The 24,601-nt window shown below is 36.1% G+C and overlaps 1 protein-coding gene across 1 annotated transcript in view; it reads right to left on the bottom strand.

Moving 5' to 3' along the window:
* Window positions 1-24,601, bottom strand: part of LOC107193751 (fibrillin-1-like) — a 130,050-nt gene that overhangs the window by 33,742 nt on the left and 71,707 nt on the right. The window contains 8 exon segments of the mRNA XM_015583255.1: window positions 3,385-3,499; window positions 6,873-7,062; window positions 9,111-9,300; window positions 10,438-10,543; window positions 13,211-13,324; window positions 14,455-19,437; window positions 21,243-21,485; window positions 23,262-23,519. Coding sequence (XP_015438741.1) covers window positions 3,385-3,499; window positions 6,873-7,062; window positions 9,111-9,300; window positions 10,438-10,543; window positions 13,211-13,324; window positions 14,455-19,437; window positions 21,243-21,485; window positions 23,262-23,519 — 6,199 coding nt within the window.

The raw sequence follows: 24,601 nt of genomic DNA on the forward strand, positions 1-24,601 counted from the left end.
GCTATTGCTTTTGAAAGTAACTTTTTTTCTTAAACTGTCTCTACCCAACTCCGATCAATATAATATATGCTTCAGAGTTGGTTAGACACAGTTCAAGGAAAATGTATCATTATTCTCTTAATAAATTTTTAATAAACAACAATTGATAACTGAAACTTTCTGAAGGTCACTCAGGAGGATGACTTTGACAACATATGTCAAAGTGAAGGTCATCGGTCATTTTACTTATCAATACTACTAAAGTACGATACTTTTTTTAATAATAACGTTTATTCAAATGGCGAACCCCACCCAAAACCTTCACAATACTACTCAGGGTAATGATATTGAGAACATATTAAAACATCATCGAAATCGAAGGTGACTCCTTTATTGTAAATACTTACTAGGGGGTCTCTTTTCGTATGTATTTTTGATAGTTTTGTGGCGGGAACTTGTAGCATTTCGAGTACGCTGCAATTTTTACGAAAATGTTTGTAGGGTGTTTATGGAAGTTTGTATAATTCTAGGGTAACTCATAAAATGTGGAATTGTGTAGATATTTCATAGTTATTTCAATGAACGGTTTTCTTAGATGTAGAAAAAGAGAATGTCTATGAGCGAGATTTTAATTTATTATGTACGACTACAGTTAATCTGCTATTATAGGCCTACAGTATAATACACAGTCAAGGCACTACACTTATCCTCTACTTCCAGCATCGAAATTGTGGAATGGTTCCAATCAAGCTGTATTATAATAATTTCTATTTACTAATTATTGTTGATTACTAGACTGCGGATTTCTATGCAAAATATAATTTTATGAAGTGATTTACAAAGAGCGGAGTAAAAATAAAAAGTTCTTTCCTTACTCAGGGATTCTATTGTGATAAAAAAACAATAACAAATTTATCGAACTCCAACGAATTTTTATTCTTTGCTATATTTCACATAATTCTGCATCCTATAAATGCATAAAATCCGCTGTCTATTGATTACTAATTAGTAATTCCATAAGAAAAGACTTTACTTCCCAATTGTCTACTTAATCTTTTGACAAATGTCTTAGTTTATTGTACTGCATTCAGAATTACCAGCAAGCAGAGAATGGAACATTAGAATTTTATAATTTATTTTAACTGTCTATAAATCGTAAAAAGTTACAGTGATTAACATAAGTTTTCTAAATATACCAGTGCGATTTAACAAACCTCATATATGTACGATTGAAAAAATGAGGCACGTTTCGTAAAAATATTGGTTTAACCTTTATAATAATCATATGTATATACAGGATGTTCACACTGTTACTAGCCAGGATTTTTCTCGCAAATAGTAAATATTACGAAAAAAAATAAAATAGGAATAGGTTTTACAGCATTCTATGACTAATATAATACGAAAGTGACCTTCAATTTTTTATACGGAATGCTGTATATTTTTTTATGTTGTATAAAAGCGTGTGAAAGAAACATTTTCAATATTTCATACCAATATTTTTACAAGTATTCCTCATTGATACAGCTTAGCTCATTAAATATGACTGATTTTTTGTTTTTATTCACTATCAGAGTGTTTACTTCTGCTTCTACACCTCTGGATTTCTTTTTATGAGGCACTGTGGAAGATATCGTTTACGATACACCGCCCGGCGATATAAACGATTTGAAAAGCAAGATAACGCAAACATGTGCATGAATATCTCGGAAAACATTGGTAGAAGCTACCAAAAATGTAATTTATAAAGCTGCAATGTGCATGCATGCACAAATAAAGAATAGTTGTAAACTGTAAACACATTGGTACGAAATATTCAAAATGTTTCTTTCATTTCTGACGTTGTATGGTCTTGAAGGTTATTCTATATACATATAACACATTAGTAAATTCGTCTTGACACATATTTCCTTACGACGTACATAAATATCCAACATTTAGTTTAAAAAAGTAAAGGTCACCTTCATTCTTAGAAAAATATTGCAAACATAAAAAATTGATAAACGTTATTAGATTGGTTATAGAAAGCTGCAAAACTTTCACACTAATATTTACTTCCGGAAAAACGCTGGCTAGTAATAGCGCTAGTAAGATCCTGTATAATGAAATTAAAAATTCCATAAAAAAGTTACTTTAGTCAAGGCAAAAAAATACAGAATAAAAGAATGTTAAAATACCATCAAGTACATAAATTGGTAAAAAGGTACATCAATACCATCTGATTCACATGTACACATAAAAACTTGAAAAAAAGACTAAAACCTCGAAAATGGGCTGAAAACTCGTAATTCCGTTGAAATCTCGAAAATGAAGTGAGAACTTAAAAGTGAGTGCGAAACAAGAAATTGCGCTGTAAAGTCGAAAACGAGCTGAAAAATCAAAAAGGTGCGATAACTTGAAAATGTGGTGGAAACTCGAAAATGAGTTGAAAACATGGAAAAGTACCTCATTATACACATTAACGTCTAGAATCCACCCTGCGAAAATGCCCCACATTTTTGTTAACACTCTGTATCTACAGCGATAAGTAGACTGCCCATGTTTATGCAAATATAGACTTTTGTGAATTGATTTATAAGGTTGAAGTCAAATAGCAATTCATGTTGCATGTTAAAAGGATTCTATAAAATGGAACAGAAAATATCAACCTCGATACACTTTATTTAAAATTTAACTGTATTGGATTTTACACGATCGTGTATGCGACAAATGTATAAAATTCACAGTCCAGCGATAAAAGAGAAATTGATGTGGTACTAGTACGGTCTGAGTGACAGGTGTGCATTAGTCTAACCATTATTTATTATTGAGTTGTTTGGAATGTTCGTAGCTGTTTTTCATGGCAGAGTTACAATCGATTATTTTCAATTCGTATCATATTCTTATATATCACTCTTTTCACAAATTCTTTCTACTTTGCAATTAATTTTATAGTCCAGTTATATAACTTCGATTATACTGCTTAAAAGAACTCTTCAACCTGCTTCTACATGGATCTTATTTTCGATGTTTTTTCTTGATACACAGTATGCTAGCAATATAAATGAATAATCATCTGACAAGGCAAAGTCTAATTAATTGGGTATACATTATAAAATCTTCCAGAGTGGCGTATTTTTTTTTTTTGCAAGTTTGAGAGAACGCGATGAAAATGACCTTCGTGCTTGTTCATACGTATCGTCAGTGTTTCTCGCATAAAACGAGAAAGAACGAGTAACATATACAGCAAACACATTGAATCGACACCTGGAAAATACTACGTGTTCACCAGATCAAACTTTTCCTTCGTTCAGTAAAAAGGTAACGAAAATACTGTCCTTGAAATGCCACAAACTTTCCGAATGATCCAATACTTTAAAAGTCATATTATTCATAAACAATATAAAATTGCATTTCAATAAATACCTCCACCAGTTCATGTTGGACTTAGGCTGGGGAAATGAGACGCGTATCGTGTTCTGTCTCGCGGGTAGTTCCACGTCCATGTCTCGGGGACACCTCACGAACGGCCGCGGCATGTCTGGAGCAACAAAGCCTGTTATTAAACATGCGGTATTCGCTGAAATGTCCAGAGGAATTATTGCTCTGAAACTATCACGAGACGGGACGTAACGTAACACCGAGGTGGTATATCCTTACATCACACGGAAATTATCACGTTCCTTGGAACTGTCTTCGTGCTCGTAATCAAATTATCGACTACTCGGTAAATTGCTGTAGGGCTCAATTACCACGGCGTTCCCTTTCACGTCAACGCTGTAAACTGTCCTCTAACACTGTACGCAGCTACCTTCTTACTGTGAACATAATTGTGTGCCACGTTGTACCCGATGATCGTTTTTCAAGGTTAGAGGTATTCCTAGTTTTAGACATCCAACAGATCCACTCTAATAACACTAATTACAACCTGTCTTCACCTCGATCGAATTCAAATCGACCAGAAACTACAGATTTGTGAATTTGTACTGTATTCGATTACTACAATGTTAATGCCTATAAAACATATCTGGACCCCAGGGCCAGACTGTTTTAAGGGCTCATGCTCAGTCAGAAATTTTCCAAAAATCGATTTTTCATTTTCTACATTTTCTTTAAGTACAACATCTCGAGAATATTCTGTGCAAGTTTCAAGGTAATCCAATTAAAAATGACAGAGTTACAGGCGTTAAATAATGAACATTTCATATAAGTGTAAGCTTGACTTGAAACTTTAAACGCGTTTTTCTCGAAACTACATTTTTCAAATCGGTGATCAATATTTCTCGAAAACTACTGTGTCGATTTACATGAAGCCTTTTGCGCCTTATTTCAAATCAGAAAAATTTGTCCTTGAACGAAGGATTCTTTTGTTCGTTCCATACTTTTTTTTTAATTGACCAAAAACGAGTGACTTTTTAGGTGAAAATCGCACTTTTTCAGGAAAACGTCCGCTATTATATTCCTAATCAATATTTCGAAGAACCCCACGTTCAAGGACAAGATTTGTTCTTCCAGTACATAAATCTTACTGAATTTTTAATTTCAGATAAACCGTTACGAAGTTACAGTGATCACGGCAGACCACTTTTTGTGAAGAGACATCCGGGAGATCGCTGATCATTTATTTACTAATAAATATTTTTAAATAAAAAAATTACCTTATAATCTAGAAACTGCAATCTTTGAAAGACAAACACATTTTTTTAAAAAGGTCTTATAGTTTTCCAGAAAAAAATTCCCAACGAACACTCTTTTTTCGGCCTCCTGACTGAGCATGAACCCTTAAGTCACACGTTTCAAACTTTAGAAGAGAGCAAATGGAAGGTACGGAAACCTTATAACTATAGAACCGTTCGGTAAGAATTCAATGAGAAACAATCAATACCTTCCAACTATTGAAACAACTTAAGATAGCTCTACATTGTTTGACTCAGGAGAACATATGACATTGGCTCGTTTCCATATTTGGGAGTGAAATCACTCCTCGAAATTGATAAGAAAATATACAGAAGCTCTTATTGTTAGTTTAAAGAATATTATAACATTGTGTTGAATAAAACGATATAAATTAATTTACGTCCGTGTATCGTACTGTTTTCCTGCTTTTAAACCACTGTACGTCGGTATCTATCCAATGGCACTTAATAAAATATACATATAGAAGAGAGCCATTACAGTGACGTTTGATTATAAATAATTACTTCACGGGATGCCATTACAGTTGCGCATAAAATTAATTACATTCTTGTACAGAACAATGATAGTTCGATAAACGGCATTTAACGCACTGAAATTCGTATCGTCGTTTGTTAAATAAATGATTACAGAAAATGGAACTCGTTACGTGGCGAGAGATGATTCGAAAAGAAATTTTGCCCGGTGATTCATAATGTAGTTAATGTACTCGTTTAACAACGAAGCCTGATGAAACGTAAGTGAACCGTGGCGGTTGCAGCGAGAATTCTTACCCTTGTTAGTTGAAATAACCAACGAGCATTGCGGGAAAAGAAGAATGGGGTGTTGACGGTAAAAAGGCGGAACAGCTGAAGACAACAGAAGGGAGGTCGAGAAATGAAATGTGAAAAAAGAAATAACGAAAACGCGTCCCTGTAAGCTCGTTAAGGCGTGGCGTTAACGTACGGCGTCGTTAGCAAACGGCCTTTACGCTGAAACTTCCTATTATTAAAAGCTGTTTAGAGCGGCCGCGTGACTAATTAAACGTGTTCAAAGGATTTTCGGTGGTAAATAATTGCCACCGACGACGATCTTTCTTCTCTATCGCTTGCAAAAACCACCTGCTGGGCGACAACTTGATTCCCAGCCACGTTCTGCTTTTCCTTGAATAAAAATCGACCCATTTTCCATCTGAATCATGATTTTACTCTCTTAACGAGAAGTATCTTTTTTTTCATACATAACGCAGGGGACAGTCAACCTGTTGCCAGGGATTTAACAGTTGATTGTAGTAATTAATTAACTAGTAAACTAGTTTTGTAACTTTACTGATGAAATTGAATTTAATTTGTTCCGATAGTGTTACACTTTTTAAACTGCCAATCGATAAGTAAATAAATAGTAAAACACATTCTGCAGGTATCAGCATGCCTGTAAAGAGAAGAGAGTCTTCTTTCATTTTTCGTATATCATTGAGTATGCTGATATTTTTTACATAAAATATTATGTACTGAAAAACAAAATATTATAAATGCTGACAATACGTTTCCTTGCCTTTTCTTCTTTCTTCTGCATTTAGTCTTTAACTCATTGTTTACTGCTTTGTAATAATTTTTACACACCTGCAACACATCTTTCGACTTTTCCATCCTTTTTTCAGATAATTTACTATTAATGTGGCAGTGAAATGTGGCAATTGTCGAAGCGCATTTACGCTTAGTGTTAGCAACAATACATGGTAGAAGAAGTGTAATCCGCTAAGTGGTTATTGGAATTTTTTGAATGCCAAAGTGTAATTTTCTTTAAAGATGTCATACGAATTCCTTTTTGTAATAGTATTTTGAAATTCATGAAAAAATTCAATCATACCGGTAGACATGAAGATCAATTTCGAGGTAGTGAACAATGAATCCGCACACGACGAAAAATAGCCGAAAGTTAGGAAAGCTGCGCGTAGAGAAGTGCGAAAGGAAAGTTCTCAGAAGACATTCCACTCAAAGTGTAAATATAATTTTGTCTATCCTATTAAAAAATTAAAAAGACTTTAATTTCAATTTAACACATCGATATCTTAACGATATTATTAACACATCGAAATATCGATAACATATCGATTTTTATCCATAACGTTGTCGATAGCAGCAACTCTAATAATATAACGTGAAGTTTCATGACTCAGGATTGATTTAATATAACTCTGAGAGATTACTGACAGTAAAAAGATTAGAGAAAGGGCGTACCGGAATGGTAACGAGGATCGGTCACGATCGATTCTTGAATACAAGTGGGTTCCTTCCCGTTCCATCGGTCGCCAGCCATGCAATACCTCGTGTGCGGTCCTTCCAACCTGAAACCCCTTCGGCATCGTATATGACATCTGGCTCCAACGGGATAATCCACTGCCCCGGAAGAATGACCGGGACATCTGATCTGGAATAAGAAAAATTTCAAAAATACAGTGAACGTCCGGGACCAGATACTTATAAATACATCTTTCGTTCTCGTGCAGATAACCAGGACAGACGATGCGACATTGGGAATAAAAGTATGGCTTTGCAGTTGATGCTTCAATAATTCTATTTTTTTAGCATAGTAATTAAACCATTCGATTAATTCAGCCACTCGAAATAAGGGGTGAAAGACAAGAGATTTGAGTTGATAGATTGCCAGTCCTATCCATTGTTTTCAGCTGTTCACAGGACAAAGTGATTAACCTTCAATTTTTTAATTTTTTCACATTTTAGTTGTGAAGCACTTGATTGGTACTTAATTTTGTATATGTAAATATATACAAAATTATTTTACATATTATATATACTATTGATATTTAAAATAAGTACCTTGATCATTTTTATGGAGTTAATCGCTTTGGCATAGAAACGACTAATTTTGTGGATATCGTTCGAAAGTAGTTCGTTAACTAAATTTTCGGTTAAAACTAAAAAAACAGCACAGAACTTGCATATTTAAGCACCTCCATGTGTTTTATGTAATACATTTTGTTGTACACAAAATCAATTTTATCCGTGCCGTGTAAAAAGATTCTGGTAATTGTTTCGATACACGTGTGGGTATACAAATAACAACTATCGTTGCGCAATTAATAAATTCTTAAATACAGTACAGATTTATGGTATATTTTTTTAGAAATAGTGTGTGTAAAGAGTTCTCAGACTACCTCAATAAAACCTCGAGTATTTTGACTTTTAAGGTACTTTAATGTTATCAATTTTGTAACACACATCTTTCCATTTTCTGCACGAAATTTTGAACACCTCGTTACTTCTCTCTCAATAACAAATAGGGATTTTTAACTTTTAAGAAAGAAACAAGTCACCTGAGGCTTAATCTAGGAAATTAATTTTACTTTGCTAACATTTCGTGAGTATACATCTGGTAGTCAACCTGTTAAATAAATTATACAGGGTGTATCACTGAACTTTATCGACTGAAACTTTTTTGTTATGTATAAAATTGCAGGAAAATGTTTCGTACAAAATTACATAGTATTGTGGAGGCCGATAAATAGTCACATTTGTTTTATTTTCTTGGTATGGGTTACTACCAAGGACACATCCCCAGGGCAAACATTTTATCGTTCAAATTGGCATGCATTTATAGAGAATTGAAAATTCTTAAGTTGTTTTTGCAAAAAAAAAACGGTTTTCATGAAATAGAACTGCCCTTCAAATTTCGCCACTCGACACATACTTTCTACGACTACGTATAAACTAATCGTCGTATCCGAAACCATTCAAAACGAAAATTACTCATTTTTAAAAAGAAATTCACCCCGATCCAAGGATTAAAAAATTTTGTGTTTTTTGTTATTGGAGGACCAGTACAACTATATTGCAATATTAAAGGTACTATCATTTCATCACACTTTTATTAATAGTCGACTTTGTTCCTCTAAATGGAATGCTATATCCTTTTTTCAAGGTCACTAAAGGTCGTACAGAGAACATTTTTTATTTAATTTCCAGTGTCATTGCAAAAAAGCATTCGATCCGATTTTAGATCTTGTGCAACGCTCCACTTGTTTATCAGCATTATCCGTACAACCTTTCAGTGATCTTAAAGAATTTATTGTTGTAGATCATTGAATTCATATTTAGTGTAACTACTAAATGTACCGAAAAAAAATATAGAATTCCATTAAAAAAAAATGGAGTTAGTTTTCGTATTTCATTAACCACTTCCAAGAGAATAAAACTATTGCCACCATTCATCGGCCCTCACTATGCAAGTTTTGTAGGAAATATTGTCATGAAATTTTCAATATGTACAGCAGAAACATTTTAGTCGACAAAGGTAGGTGAAACACCCTGTAGAGAGGGATTCACAAGATATGTCACTAATAGTTTGCTTTCTGGATTACCAATTCGAGAACGTTTTTTGCACACCGTGTACAAGTACAAAGTCAACGCTAGTAGATGAGTATTTAAGTACATTTAGTGCAACAAATTGTTACGCACTTCAGCGTGGAGCGGCGGTTCCATGGCCCGACATCTTAATTCCGCTGAAACGCAAGTTCTCTCGTCGGAAGCCAACACCAAGTCACCGTTGCACGTACAGTAGTAGCTTCCGGCTGTGTTAACGCATTCACCGTTGCAGCCCCCGTTACGGTTCAAGCACTCGTTTATATCTTGGCACTGGCTTCTGTTTCTAGAGAACAAAAGGCCACGAGTTTGTTTAAAGACATTTCCACGCCAATGTCTTTGGAGTGTGTCACCAAATGGTTCGTTTAATTTTTATCTTAATTTTGAGCACTGATAAGTTGGTTCACCGGAATCATGTATTAAGGTATTTCAGTCTCGTAAATATTTGGAACAAAGGAAGATTGCAATCTGCATAATATATTTTCTATATGGTTCTACTTGTTGCACTTAAGTAAAGTGTAAAATATTAATAACAATTATCACAATTATAATAATTAAACAGTATTTTTATAAAAAATGATTATAAACATTGTTACTTCGATGCAATCGTTATCTTGAATTGGAATTGTAAATCTTGGAACACGAAGTAAAAATGGTCTGACATGCTACTACATAGTATAATTGTAAAATTAATATTTTTTGTTAGAATGACTGATTGTAAGGTACTAATGTTCAAAATTAAGAGCAACGCATTATTTATGTAAGCTTTTTTCATTCTAAAAGTGTTTTATCTCACTCCATAATGAACCCTTCCATTCTCAAATTATTGAAAAACTAAAAAAAGATTTTATTGTATTTTTGTCTATAATACATGGCATACAAATAATTTACAAGAGCATTTTGAGAATTTAAAGCCGTTTAATGCTACTTTTCATTCGCTGCAATTTGGCAACTTTCTTACTTTTATCACAATTATGTTTAATAATTTACATTACAAAGTGGTATTATATATAACTACAACCCATTGTTCTTACGTTTCATCAGTAAACCCGTTTGTAATATTTGAAAGAAATTAAGCCGTTATAAGCTTTTATTCCATTGCAAATAATGTCTTACACTTAAATTGCTGCAAATGAAAGGAACAAAAGACAATAATATTTACCGATAAGCTTTTAGCTGCATTTTAAATGAAATTTAAGACCATTTATACAAGACTAGAAGAAACTATTGTATAATAATTGATGTTTGCATTTAAAGAAGCTATTGATGATATATAAATTAATGATATTTGTACATGCATCCTCTTGTAAATAACAGAATCTCATTTTTGATTATAATTACAATTATCTATCAAATCGAAAATGAAATTTCCGTTCGCGTCACGTAGTAATAATGTAATAATAACTTCACTTAATTTTCTTACCTTTCATCCAATATAAAGCCACTATGACAACCGCACACGTAAGATCCTATTGTATTGATGCAATTCTGTTCGCATCTACCATTGTTCCATTCGCATTCATTTATATCTGATTACATAAAATCAACAATTATACTAACTCTAAAAATATAAATTTTGTAAAATTAAGAAATTAATCATTAAATTAAAAAATGCTGAAATATATGATGATGTATAGATAACATACATAATGATAATAATGTACAATTGAATGTCATTTAAATACATATGTATGTATGTCTAACTACATTTGATTATTATAATAGATGAATATAATCTCCCGTTTTTAAAATGATTAATTTTGTGATTTATTTGTTTTGTAATATTTGTTTTACTTTGAACTTAACAGAACTTTTAATACAGTAAAAAAAATTCTCTTTGATCATAGCATTTATGAATTAATCCTTAAAGATTATTTTTGGATAAACATCCAAATTTGCATAAACATCCACAGCCTAGTTATCATAAGATGCATAATTTGCCTGTGTTCGTCGTCAAATAATATCGATAATAAGTCGTCGAAATAAATCTGTACCAATATGATTCTATGATCTTCGTTTCGAAGCAAAACATTATTTTCTAGTGGCTGTAACCTCAAACGTAGCCTCAAGGCAGAAACGTTACCGAATAGTTTTTCATCGTTCTTTAAATTACTATTCCTGCATGCCTATTTCGAAGATTAAACACAGCAAACCAAGCATTGGAATTGAATTGGATGGTTCGTATTGAAGCAAATGTATAGAAGAACCAATGATTTATAGAAACGTTACAAGGTTATGCTCACAATCAGTCAGGAGACCGAAAAAAAGAGTGATTTTTTAATTGAAAAACATTCATGAATAACGAAGTTTTGCCGATATCTCGCAAAGGATTTTTTGAAATATTTATTTCAGCCAAACTGGCGTACATGTTAACGTATAGTTACAATTTTTAACCAGAATGTAGCACGTTATTGCTCAATAAAAAAAATATACAACGAATCAAAGCCCTTCATGCACGAACTAGACAATTGAATGTATTAAATAAATCTTTTTAAATTTTTAATTTCAGACGATCCAGTACCGAGCAGCAGTGATTAACTCAAAACATTTCTTGTTGAGAGAATCTCCGAAAGATCAACCACAACTTCATTATTGATAAATATTTTTAAGTAAAATAATTATGAGATACTCTCTGAAGTACACTATTTGAAATACAAAAATATTTGTTGAAAAAGGTCTTACAGTTTGTGAGAAAGGAATTGCAAACAATCACTCTTGTTTCGGCTTCCTGACTGACCACAACCCCTTAGTAATGTTATTTAATCCATAAATAGAGGATCATTTACCGCCAATTAGTTACGAACAATAAAAGTCTAAAAAATTCATAAGCTGAAAAATTTTCTCTGTTATAAACACAGTGAAGTATAATCTGAAATTTGGATGTCCCGGATTCCTTAATTGCAATATTGGACGTGACCCAATTAATTATGTACAGGTCTTAAATAACTGTGGAGCGCCGTAGGATGCGCCGCTATTCCTCGAATTTCACTGAAGTCACGTTGTGCAACTATGCTTATAAACGCGACGATGCTTATAAACGTGTCAATATATGTATACGCGTTATTCGCTTCAATACGTGTCCCTGTACAATTATCGGTATTGGTCACGGAACCTGACGAGCAATCGCAGTGATACGAATCCAAACTGTTGATGCACCTATTTTGCACAAGGTAAGTTATGGATATATTCACTGATATACAGTGACGATTGTTTGATCGACCCATGAATCAAGTTAGCTGAGACACCCTATATACGTAATGTGGGTAGTGTTTTTGTAGGTGGACGCGTAGAGAATATATGAACATAAAATTTGCCTTTTACAATGGGCACATATATTTGTTTAGATAAACAAAAGCACCCACACCCGATGACCTTGACCTTGACATACATATGTTATCAAGATCACCCTCCCAAGTAACCTTCAAAAAGTTTAAACCGTCGATCATTGGTTATTAAAAAGTTATAAACAAAAGAAATACTTGAACTGTTTTTAACCAGCTTCGATCAGTATAATGCTTCAAAGTTGATTAGAGGCAGTTCAAGAAAAAGTACCATTCTTATTACCGTGGATTTTTGGTGGATTTCAACGACGAAATGAACAAGTATTTATTCCCCAAGTTTGTTTTGTAACTACCTTTAACTAACTCAGTTCAATATAATGCCTTGAGCAGTGTTTGTTGTTTGTTTTCTAACTAGCTTTAACCAACTCAGAACGGTACAATGCTTTGAACAGTATTTTTTAAAGACACTACGTTACAAAAGTTCAGATTTTTGGGAAAATTACGGTATGTTCTTCAATCTTTCTTTGCTCATAATTTTTTAATAACCAACCAGTTCCTTGGCATTTTTATCACAAAAAACTATAAACATGTTTTTCTAAGGAAATGTTATTTTGAGAAAATCGGTACTATTAAAATGGTAGTTCTAAGTTAATTGAGTACTATTAACGTGTATATATAAAAATATGAATTTAAAACATTCGTTTGAGCAGCATCATATGAATAGACTGTGGATTTTCATACATTTACAGTATAATCGAATTTAGAGGACGTAATAAAACAAAAATGTTAATAGACTATAATTAATGCTCTCTTTGACATTAAAATAACCAAACGTCTGGAATCTACAGATCTGAGTAAGCTGAATTTAATAGAAACGTAGATGCTTTGTAATTATGAAAGATATTTTGCACGAACCTACACAATTCTCCTCGTCCAATCGGTATCCAGCCTCGCAATCACACCGAAAGCTACCATAAGTGTTTATGCACATACTCCCCTTGCAGTGTCCACTCGCGCATTCATTGATATCTGAAAACGGCTACAACTTCATACCTATTTTCTCTAGAATTATGTTACCGAAAACTATTTCGATAAGAAAATTTAATTATGTAGGTAACATAATAATTCAGGTACTGGAGACAGAATCGTTTTTTACTTCTAAAGAGACAGAAAATCATGCTTGATTGTCTCATACATTAACATTCGTATCACACGAATGTAACAAGAATGCTTAATTTCGGTTTATAAAAACAGTTATTAGGTTGTTACACATGAAATGATCGTTTTATTACCAGCAATTGATATCTAGTAATTGAACAATATATGAATTTTATTAGACAATGTAAGATTAATTCAATAGTATATTTCAGCAGAAACTTATATGTATCTATATGAAAATGACCGAATTCAATTGAGGTTGATTCATTACCTTAACCCTCCGAGTACGGTCCCTGAGTCACGCGTTCGCGAGAGCGACATGCGCACAGTAACAGAGTCAGGAGTGGGGACACGCGGTCTCGAAAGCGACACGCACGCAGTGACGGAGCTGTCGTGTAAATCGCATAGCGACCGATGTTTGTTTACATGCGAACGACCGGGCCAAGACACCGCAGAAGTATCGACTAATAAATATAATTTGTTTTATAATTCACGAGATTTTTATTCTAGTTAGTGTAATAAGAACCACGGAAATCGAAATGTAATGTGAAACCAGCTAATCATTACATTGTATACATCGAACTCGAGCAATCCCTACTGCGTAGTAATATCGGTGAGGGCCTCGAGCTCGCCTCGCCGTGGCTGTGTAGTAGTAGAATATCGGTGTGGGGTCAGAAATGACATAGGGACCGGTGACCATGTTTCCGTGCTCGGAGGGTTAATCAACTTCAGTGTTTAACATAACTGATGTTATTATTGTTATGTTAAATAATACCTTCAAACGAGTGGAGTAGTACAATGTGCAATTTTGTAATAGAAAAGAGAAGCAATGTTAATAATTTTCATTCATAAAAGTAACGTTAGATTTAGCTATCAGTAAAAGTGCCCATTTAATATGTAACGACCCAATAGAATCGTTCTCTTATTTATGTAATGTACACGTGTAATTGTTTTACATTTCAATGTGCACTGCAGCTCTGCTTAGTTACAAAAATACTCACCGACACAAGTAGAATTCTGCATCTCGAAACCTTCTTTGCACCTGCATTCGAAAGAGCCATCTGTGTTCACGCAGTCTTGATCGCATCCGTGTTGCCCGCTACATTCGTCAATATCTCTGCACTTTTTGCGATCAGTCTCATCATACCGGAAGCCGTCTTTACAACTACAAACAGCTGAACCATTTTCCACTTTGCAAATATGCTCACAACCACCATTATCACTCTCACAAGGATCAACAAGAAGGCACGATTCATTCCTGAACTGATACCCAACAGGGCAGTCGCAACGATACGATCCTTGTTCATTCACGCAAAAATGCGAACAACCGCCGTTATTATTCTCGCATTCATCGATATCCAAACAAGTCATCCGATCGTCTTTCAAACGATAACCAATCGGACATTCGCAATGATAGCTGCCCTCGAAGTTGGCACATACATCGGAACAGCCACCATTCTCCATTTCGCACTCGTTAATATCCAGACAAGTCTTGGAATCCATGTCCAAGCGAAATCCACTCGAGCAACGACACACGAAGCTGCCTTCCAAGTTAGCGCAGATATCCGAGCAACTGCCGTTCTCCGTTAGGCACTCATCGATATCATTGCAGGTCTTCCCGTTCTCGTCTATACGCAATCCTACGGGGCAGCTACACCTGACACCACCTACGACGTTGAAGCAGGCATGCGAACACCCACCATTGTTCAGTTCGCACTCGTCTACGTCCACACAATTTCGGGAGTCGTTAGCCAGCACGTGGCCCTCGGGACAGGTGCAAGTGAATGAGCCGAGGGTGTTAACGCATTTGTGGAAACACGCGGCTACCCCAGTCTCACACTCGTCCACATCGACGCAGGTCCTCTCGTCCTGCGACAGCTCGTATCCGGTGGGACAAGAGCAGAAGTGGCCACCGATAGTGTTTGTGCACTGATGCGAGCAGTCGCCGTTCCTGTCGAAGCACTCGTCGATGTCAAGACAAGTGGACTTGTCCGAATGCAAATAGTGTCCCTCGTAGCAAGAGCACACGTAGCTCCCCAGGAGATTCAGGCAATCATGGCTGCAGTTATGCTGGCTGTTCAAACACTCGTTCACGTCGATACAGCTTTTCTTGTCATCCGGTAGGAGGATGTAGCCAGAAGGACACTCGCAGTAGTAGGAACCGTTTGTGTTCTTGCAAACATGCGAGCATCCAAGCTCAACATCGTTCTCGAATTCTTCGCATTCGTCAATGTCCTCACAGGTCGTTTGATCCTGTTTCAGTCTAAATCCTAATGGGCAAGAGCAGTGTGTCTTTTCGATGGCTTCGTCGTAGTGACAATGGTGAGAACAATTCCCATTGTTCTGTTTGCAACCGTCGACCAGTCTGCAAGTTTTATTGTTATTCTCGAGAAGATATCCTGACAGACAGGAGCAACGAAATGATCCTACGAGGTTCAGGCATGTATGCGAACATCCTCCGTTGTTATCCTCGCATTCGTCGATATCGTCACAGAATGCTGGCTCGATGGAGTTGATATTAAAACCGTCGTTGCAGGCACATTCGTACCCACCCGGGATATTTATACACTTGTGCGTACAATTGTCCTTCAGGTTTAAACATTCGTCAACATCAACGCACGTGGCATTATCTATCACCGATAACTGAAATCCTGATGGACACTCACACCTGGTAGAACCGTCGCTAAAGACACAAATATCCGAACAGCCGCCGTTGTCAATGAGACAGTTATTCTCGTATATACAAAGAAGCTTATCGTTCGAGAGGATCATCCCTGGCGGACAGGAGCAGAACACCTCACCTTCCGCGTAATTACAGTCGTGAGAACAGCCACCGTTGTTCATAAAACACTTGTTCCGTTCTTCGCAGTCGGTACCGTTCTCAGAGAGGATCATTTCCGGTGGACAAGCGCAAGACACTTTTCCAGAGTCATAGTTACAGAAATGAGAGCAGCCACCGTTCTCGACGTAACACTTGCTCTCCTCGACGCAAGTGACGTTATCCTCATTAATTAGCATTCCCGAGGGACAGAAGCAGGACACGCTGCCGTTCTCGTAATGGCACAAGTGGGAACAACCGCCATTGTCGATTAAACATTCGTCAATTTCTACGCAAGTTTTTCTATCGTCCTCCAACAGCCTGTAATTGTCGGGACAGGCGCACTCAACGCCGCTTTCGATGTTGGCACAGAGATGAGAGCAGCCGCCGTTGTCCTCGATACACTCGTTGATGTCTTCACAGGTCCTTCGATCCTCGGCTAGTCGATAGCCGGCCGGGCATCCACACTTGAAGCTCCCGTCGGTGTTTACACAGGAATAAGAGCAGCCGTTGTTTGCCTCGTTGTTCGCCTCTTCGCACTCGTTCCTGTCCTCGCAAGTCCTGTTGTCCTTGGACAAATCATACCCCGCTGGACACTGGCACTGAAAACCCTTCGGCCCGCTAACACACTCATGGGAGCAGTTGTGTTGACCCGCGCAAAAATCAATTTCCTGGCACGTTCGACTGTCGGGGCTTAATTCGAAGCCGTCAGGACACTCGCAACTGTAACCACCGAGGACATTTACACACGTGTGGCTGCAGTTGTGCGGCACAGCGCACAGGTCCGAGTCGACACATGTTTTATTGTCCTGTCCAAGGAGCAGATTCTCGGGACAGGAGCAAGTATAATCGCCGTCAAGGTTCTCACATTCATGGGAACACGTATGGAGATTCTTGGCACACTCGTCAATGTCCTGACAGGTCTTCTTGTCATCGCCTAATTCGTAGCCTTCAGAGCAGGTGCAATTGAAGTTACCTTCAGTGTTCATACAGTTGTCGGAACATTCGCCATTATTCAACGCGCATTCATCGATGTCTTCGCAGGATGCTTTATCCTCCTTTAATCGAAAGCCAGCAGGGCATTCGCAGTAGTACGATCCCTTCGTGTTCACGCAGGCGTGGCTGCACGAGTGAAGCTGCTCGGCACACTCGTCCACGTCTCCGCACGTTTTCTGATCCTCTCCTAGCTCGAGTCCTTCAGGACATCCGCAACGAATCTCGTCTTCATTCTGCTCGTAGGTGTGAGAGCAATTGACATCGCTTAGTACTCGGCAATTCCTTAAATCCTCGTGCAGCTTCCAACCAGGAGGGCAACTGCAACTGTAACTACCGATGGCGTTCACGCACTCGTGGGAGCAATGGTGTTTTTGCTGGGTATCCTGACACTCGTCGATGTCCTTACACTCTCGTTCCTCCTGGGAGAACACGTATCCAGGCTGACACGAGCATTCGTAACTCCCTTCTTGGTTTATGCAGCCATGGAGACAGTTGTGGCGCTCTTCCACGCATTCGTCGATATCGATGCAACTTTGATTGTCTGCCGCGAGTTGATACCCGCTCTGGCAACCGCACGAGTAAGATCCTTCCTTGTTCTTGCAAGAGAATTGACAGTTGCTGGAGTTCTCATGGCACTCGTCAATGTCCTCGCAAGTTGAGCTGTCGCGACCCAGCCTATACCCCAGGGGACACTCGCACCGATGACCCGACCCAATAACCACGCAGTAATGGGAACAGGTTGCATTCGAGCAAGGGTCACCAATAACACACGTAACTCCATCCTCGATTAAAGTCCAGCCTGGAGGACAGGAGCAACGATAGGAGCCGTACTCGTTCTTGCAAATATGTGAACAGTGGTTGTCATCTGGTAGGCATTCATCGATGTCCTGACACTGACCATGTTCGTCCTCTCGAAGTCCATCTGGACACAAGACAACGTTACATGTCAAACCATCTTGCAAGAGCCTCAGACCATCTGGACAAGCACACCTGTAACTACCCAGTGTATTCACACACTTGTGGGAGCAATCGTGTTCATCTTCTAGACACTCATCAAAATCCTTGCATGTCTTACCATCATCCTGCAGCATGTAACCGTCAGGACAGCTACACTTGTACGTATCGTGTACCCGCTCGCATATATGGGAACAGTTGGCAAAATTACAAACGTCGATGGCAATGCACTGTTTCTTGTCCTCTGAGAGACTCATTCCCCCAGGACAGGCACATTCGTACGATCCTTCCACGTTCATGCACTCATGGGAGCATCGATAAGTTCCTTCCACACACTCGTTGACATCCAAGCAACGTTTCGAATCGTCCCCGAGCACAAATCCTGCCGGACATCTACATTTATAGCCGCCTTCCTCGTTAACGCATTCGTGCGAACATTTGTGTTCATTGGTGACACACTCATCGATATCCTTGCAGGTGTACCCATCCTCGGAACGCTCATATCCGTTGACACACGAACAATTGTAGGCTCCCAGAGTGTTCACACAGATCTGGGAGCACTTATGTTCTTCGGTCTTGCACTCATCCACATCACGGCACGTCTTTCTATCGTCGTTCAAGACGAATCCACGTCGACAGGCGCACAAGTAGCTACCGTGGATGTTTGTACAATCATGCTCACAATCGTGGACACTTTCCGCGCATTCGTCGATGTCCGTGCAGTTGAATTTGTTGTCCTGGAGAGTTCCGAGGCCAGCTGGACAGACGCAGGTGAAGCTACCCTTTAAATTGACGCAGGAATGGGAGCACAAGCTTAGAGCGCACTCGTCGATGTCCGAACAGCTGACTTCGTCATCCAGCAGCTGATATCCCGCAGGACAAACACATATCGGCCCGGTCTTTGATTCCTGACACTCGTAAGAACAAGGTGTTGTCAGTGTCTCGCATGTTCGCGCCTGAACGCAACTAGCGTTATCGCCTTTCAAGCTGTGCCCCGGGGGACAGGTGCAGCTGTAAAAGCCTTCGGTGTTATTGCAACCGTGGGAGCACGGCGGGGGCGTTTCCTTGCACTCGTCGACATCATTGCAAGACACACCGTCCTCGCGGAGCTGGAACCCAGAACGGCACGCGCAATAATAACCGCCGGGCTCGTTTACGCACTGTTGCTCGCAGCCATGGGGTTCGCCTTCCTCACCTTCGACACATTCGTCGATATCTGGAACATTGGGGTATTCGATATTCACGGTTGATCATGTTTAGGGAATACAATCCCGGGATCTAGCGATCTCGACTGTTTTTTTTTTTTGGATTCCAAAAAATCCAAGACTTGATATAATTAATTCCTGGAATTTTGGGACTTTTGTAAAAATGTGACTTACTTTGTAAACAATTCGAACATATAAAAATAAACAGAATAGGTAAACACAATTATTTCATAATAATAAGGACAATAATAATAATGATACTTTTAAATAATAATATTAATTCGAATATAATTTATTATTGTTATCAATATTATCACGAAATGACTATGTTCATTTATTCTGTTCGTTGTTATATTTTTATGTTGTTTATAAAGTAATTTATATTTTTAAAAAATCGCGAAATTTCGGAGATTAGTTACTCATATCAAATCTGAGGATTTATGGGGTCCAAAAAAGCAGCTGGGATTGTGGGACACCGGGAGTGTTTTCTCTAATCATGTTGAATTAGAAATAATAATCATTCAATAAATATTTAAATTGTTTTTTGATCAAATAAAATTTTTCTCAAATAAAAAATTTTAATTGTAATCACAATATCTATGATTAGATTTTTATAGACTAATTTACCGAGACTCGAATCAGAAAGAAGTTTGTTTACTCTGTTATGCGTTCGTGATCTAACATCATTAACCTCTTCAGACCTGACTTTTTTTTTTTTGAAGAATAAATTCTTTTGGTATGGCACTAATTGCAATATCAAATAATTTTCGCAAGTTGTATGGGAACACTAGAAGCAGCAGATGAATGGATAAGGTGTACACTATGATGTACAGAATGTCCCGATGAAAATAAAATGTAAAATAGCACCAGAACAGACGTTAAAATTATTGTACATTGCAATGTGCACTAGGTCTAAGGAGGTTGATGTTTTTATTACACTGATTCTGAGTTCGAAATGTTCAGGTACGCTATAAACGCATAAAATCAGTCTATTATGAGTGACAAAGGAAATTCGGTAACACGAAAATTCTGATTTTTTCTTAAACTTTGTAGATTTTCAGAGGAACATGAATTGAAAAGTGTCGGGTATTTTTTTACCCCTGCTTTTAGTTCTCCAGCGTCAAAACGGTCCTTAAGGTTAATTGTTCTGTTTTCCTGTATATATTGAAAACTATAATAAATATAACATAATTGTAAGAATGAAATTGTTAAAAGTTTATTGTTTAAATATATGAATAACTTCTTTGATTCTTCATTTTTCAACATTATATTACCATCAACTTTCGAACCTTGACGCTTTTATCTGTATTATAGTTCAAACTGTAATCAGATCAATACTGATTAGAATAAATTTCCCTAACTATTATATAGACTGTAGACGTTAAACGTTTATAAAAACAATCGTCGGTTTATATTTCAGTTTTTTTTTTATTTAATAAGTAGTTGTATTGGAAATGATTAAATTCTGAAGTAAGGAAAATCTATTAACGTTGAGTGAAACAAATTTAATACCGTCTTTAAATATTAGTTTAGATAAGATCGACATGAAATTTTAGGTTTATGCTAATGCAAGTTCATTGCTTAGTACTTAAGATAACCAAGTAAATTTAAAAATCTTCATTCTGTAACAATTATACATTTCATAAGGTCTTTGATTAATTACTAATTGGACTATGTATTCGTAAATACCATTTTATGAACCATTCACAATTAAATACCTAATAAATTAAACAAAATTTCTAAGTAAATATTAAGTATTTTTAAATTGTAACAGGTTTTAAAAAAGGGAATGATATAGAAATAAGCATTCGCATACCAATGCACTCGCCATTTTTATTCTTCTTAAAGCCCCCCTCGCATTTTCCGAATTCTGGAATATCAGTGACGCCTTCTTCGTCGTAATCATCGTCATCATCGTCGTCTTCAGCATCGTAATCTTCGTCTTGGAGGACTTTTGTCATCTTATGAGGCTTGCTCACGCATTTATACGAACCAATGCTATTCTCGCACTCGGTGTTATTCGAACACACTTTCGACGCGTTTTCACATTCATTTATATCTGGCGAGAAAACAAATTAAAAGAGCCAATTAAAGATATTTAATAATGTAAACATCGCACCTCTGTGAAAAAAGTGTCACAAGTCGAAAATATGAAATTTTTCAGGAGAGCGAAGAGAAACCTTATTGAAAATTCATTATGTATTAAAGCAAAATGATACTAGTGTTATCCCGTTTGAGACATTGGTCTTCAACACACATTTTCTTGAATTTTGGATCAATTTACATCCGTTATCAGACGATATTGTACGCAATAAAGTAAAAATTTAGAATTTTATTACTTGTGATACCTTTACATGTAGAAGTGCGATATGATAGTCAAAATTTAACGTTACCTCAAATATTATAGTTGCTGCAAATTTTTTGACGCTTTTTAAAATATATTGCATAGCTATCTAATTTTACGAAGAAAAATTTGTATGCCGTGTTGCACTACACTGGATCTTATACTGTCTAAACAATACTATTTGTACAGTTAGTTTGTTAGGATATATGAGACTATTCATTTTTACTCTTTGAAAAACTAATATGCGGAATTCACGCAGCAACTTAATGTAATTGGAAAATAACTAATTTATTTTATGCTTGATATTTGATTAATATCTTCTAGGTTGGATGTTAATTTACTCTGTAACATTTTCTAATTACTCTAAAAAATAAATCATTTGCCAATTAATGAAAAATTTCATTAAAGTTTGTTAAATCCGTCGTCTTGTAAATTTCACTCATCATGCAAATTATGCAACTTCTTGTGCACACTTAATCTTACCTTTCGCCCTCCAAAGTAAGATAAGACAGACGAATATACATTAATAAAAGGGATCATAAAATAATGTCAAGAGCTTAAAAAAAAAAAATGTATGCGTATTATTAATTTAATTTGTTAAGGAACACGGAAGTATAATACTATATTGATAAGTTATTCTTTGAAAAGTAAGAAGGAAAACCAATTTTTTTAATTCTGGCAATTTAAGATCAACTTATAATCTAAGTGACCAGTCTCTATTTTCAATATGCAATTAATATGAACATATTCATTAAAAAACGATTGTTAGAAACGATTGTTAGAAATAAGACTTTTTTAAAATTGGTATTAGTTGTATAATGTAATACTGACTGAAGTCATGTAATAATGGTTCATTTCATTTATCATTTTCTACGTAGCTACATGAATCAAATACAAGTAAAAGCTATTAATATTATCTGTCTTTAAAAATATAAAATTTTTTTCAAAGATATATTTTTACGTTGAATAGTATATACATACATATTCAAAAATATTAATATTTTGTATTCATTAAATTAATTTATTGTTTTTATTATAATTATTATCTAGAATTACATTTTCGAGAAATCTACTTCAATTGAAATATTGTATATTTAAAATTGATACTAGTCATGTGTTTGACAATTTATCATTTTCAAAAGTGGTAGAAGTCCAGTTGTGGTTGACAAAAGTAATGTTTTATTTATTAGAGAATACTTAAGGATATGATCATATAAAATAAGCGTATTAACGTTTAACAATATTTTTAAATAAGGTAAAATGCAAAACGTTGAATATCTCTAAATAAAGAAAGATGGACTTGTACCACTTAAAAAAAATGTCTAAATTATCAACATGTCATTAAGTAATGGCATTTTCAAAGAATAGTGTCACTTTTGCCAATTCATATATTCTGGCTAAAATAATTTTTAAAATACTTATTAATAACGCTTGATTGTTTTAAAATAGACAGGATTAAATTCGCTGGAGCAGCGGAATTTAATTTAATACCTTGGCATATTTTCCAATCGTTCGTCAGAAAAAAGCCATCAGGGCAGAGGCAAAAAGCGCTTCCAGGTGTATTCAAGCAAATGTGAGAACATCCCCCGTTGTTCGTGGCACACTCGTCGATATCCTCGCAGGTGTGATTATCCGACGCCAATTTGTGTCCGGGAATGTCGGAGCAGTTACACTCGTAGCTCCCTTCAAGATTGACACAAGTACCTTGGCACGGGCCGTGCCCATTATTTAGGAGGCACTCGTTAACGTCTGAATGGAAACAACCAAGTAACCTTGTAAATTGCTTTCGAAATTAAATGAGGGTATCTCGTATATCGGTGGATTTCGTTCTCCTATCAATTCTTCGAATACCATTGAAAACTGATCGCGTGTAAACATGGGAAATTGAACGGCTTGGAATCTCTATTATTCGATGTTATTCCTACCATTTAATAATATGTATACAGGAAGTCCTGAAAATATGGGGTCATACTTTATGAGTGTATAGTAAGAACGCCGATAAGCCGAAGAGGAATAGGAGATAATGGGTATGTTTGGGTCATTTAATATATTTCCATCCTTGCACATCTTATTCGCATGTCAATTGTACGTCGTTGCTCTTGTAGGAGTATTCATAACTTTAAATTTTTTAGTTTAATACAAATTGCTAACCGAAACAAATCGCTGCTATAAATTCATATAAATAAGATATCTCGTGCTGGTAAAAATTTTGATGGACCACTTTATGCCTCAGCAACTATTATACTTACATTAGAAATTCTAACTTAAAACACGTGGTACGAGTAACAGAGGTGCACTACTATGAACGTTCGGATACGGGAGATATGGGTCAGAAGTGTGCGGGAAATTTGTGTCGATCCCCATTTACTTTTTAATGAAATGCTTTTGCTACTAACCTTTAGATTAAAAATTTAATTAACGATATTCAATATTTCTATGTACGTTTGTTATTCCACCACAGTCTTTATTTTATGTTTATTAAGGTATTCCTTCAGAGTCTTTATTTCATTTATTCAGTTCATTACTTATATATACATATATTATCACTTTGCAGGTAATACATGTACATATACATACACTAAACTTTTGTGTATTTATTGCAAAGACAATAGAAAAATTCAATGAACTATTTATTCCCACTGGCTGACCCAAACTAGTTTCAGAACTATTATATTTTTAAGGGTTCCTTAGGAATAATGAAATGAAATTATAATGGGCCATCTATGGTAAGACCTTAGTGATTATAATTCTTTAGATTTAAAGCGTATTTTTCTTTCATTTTAGTCACTATTTCAAGTTCATTGAAAACTGACCCAAACCTACCCACTTTC

This window comes from Dufourea novaeangliae, unplaced genomic scaffold (assembly GCF_001272555.1).
Source record: "Dufourea novaeangliae isolate 0120121106 unplaced genomic scaffold, ASM127255v1 scaffold24, whole genome shotgun sequence".
Lineage (NCBI taxonomy): Eukaryota > Metazoa > Arthropoda > Insecta > Hymenoptera > Halictidae > Dufourea > Dufourea novaeangliae.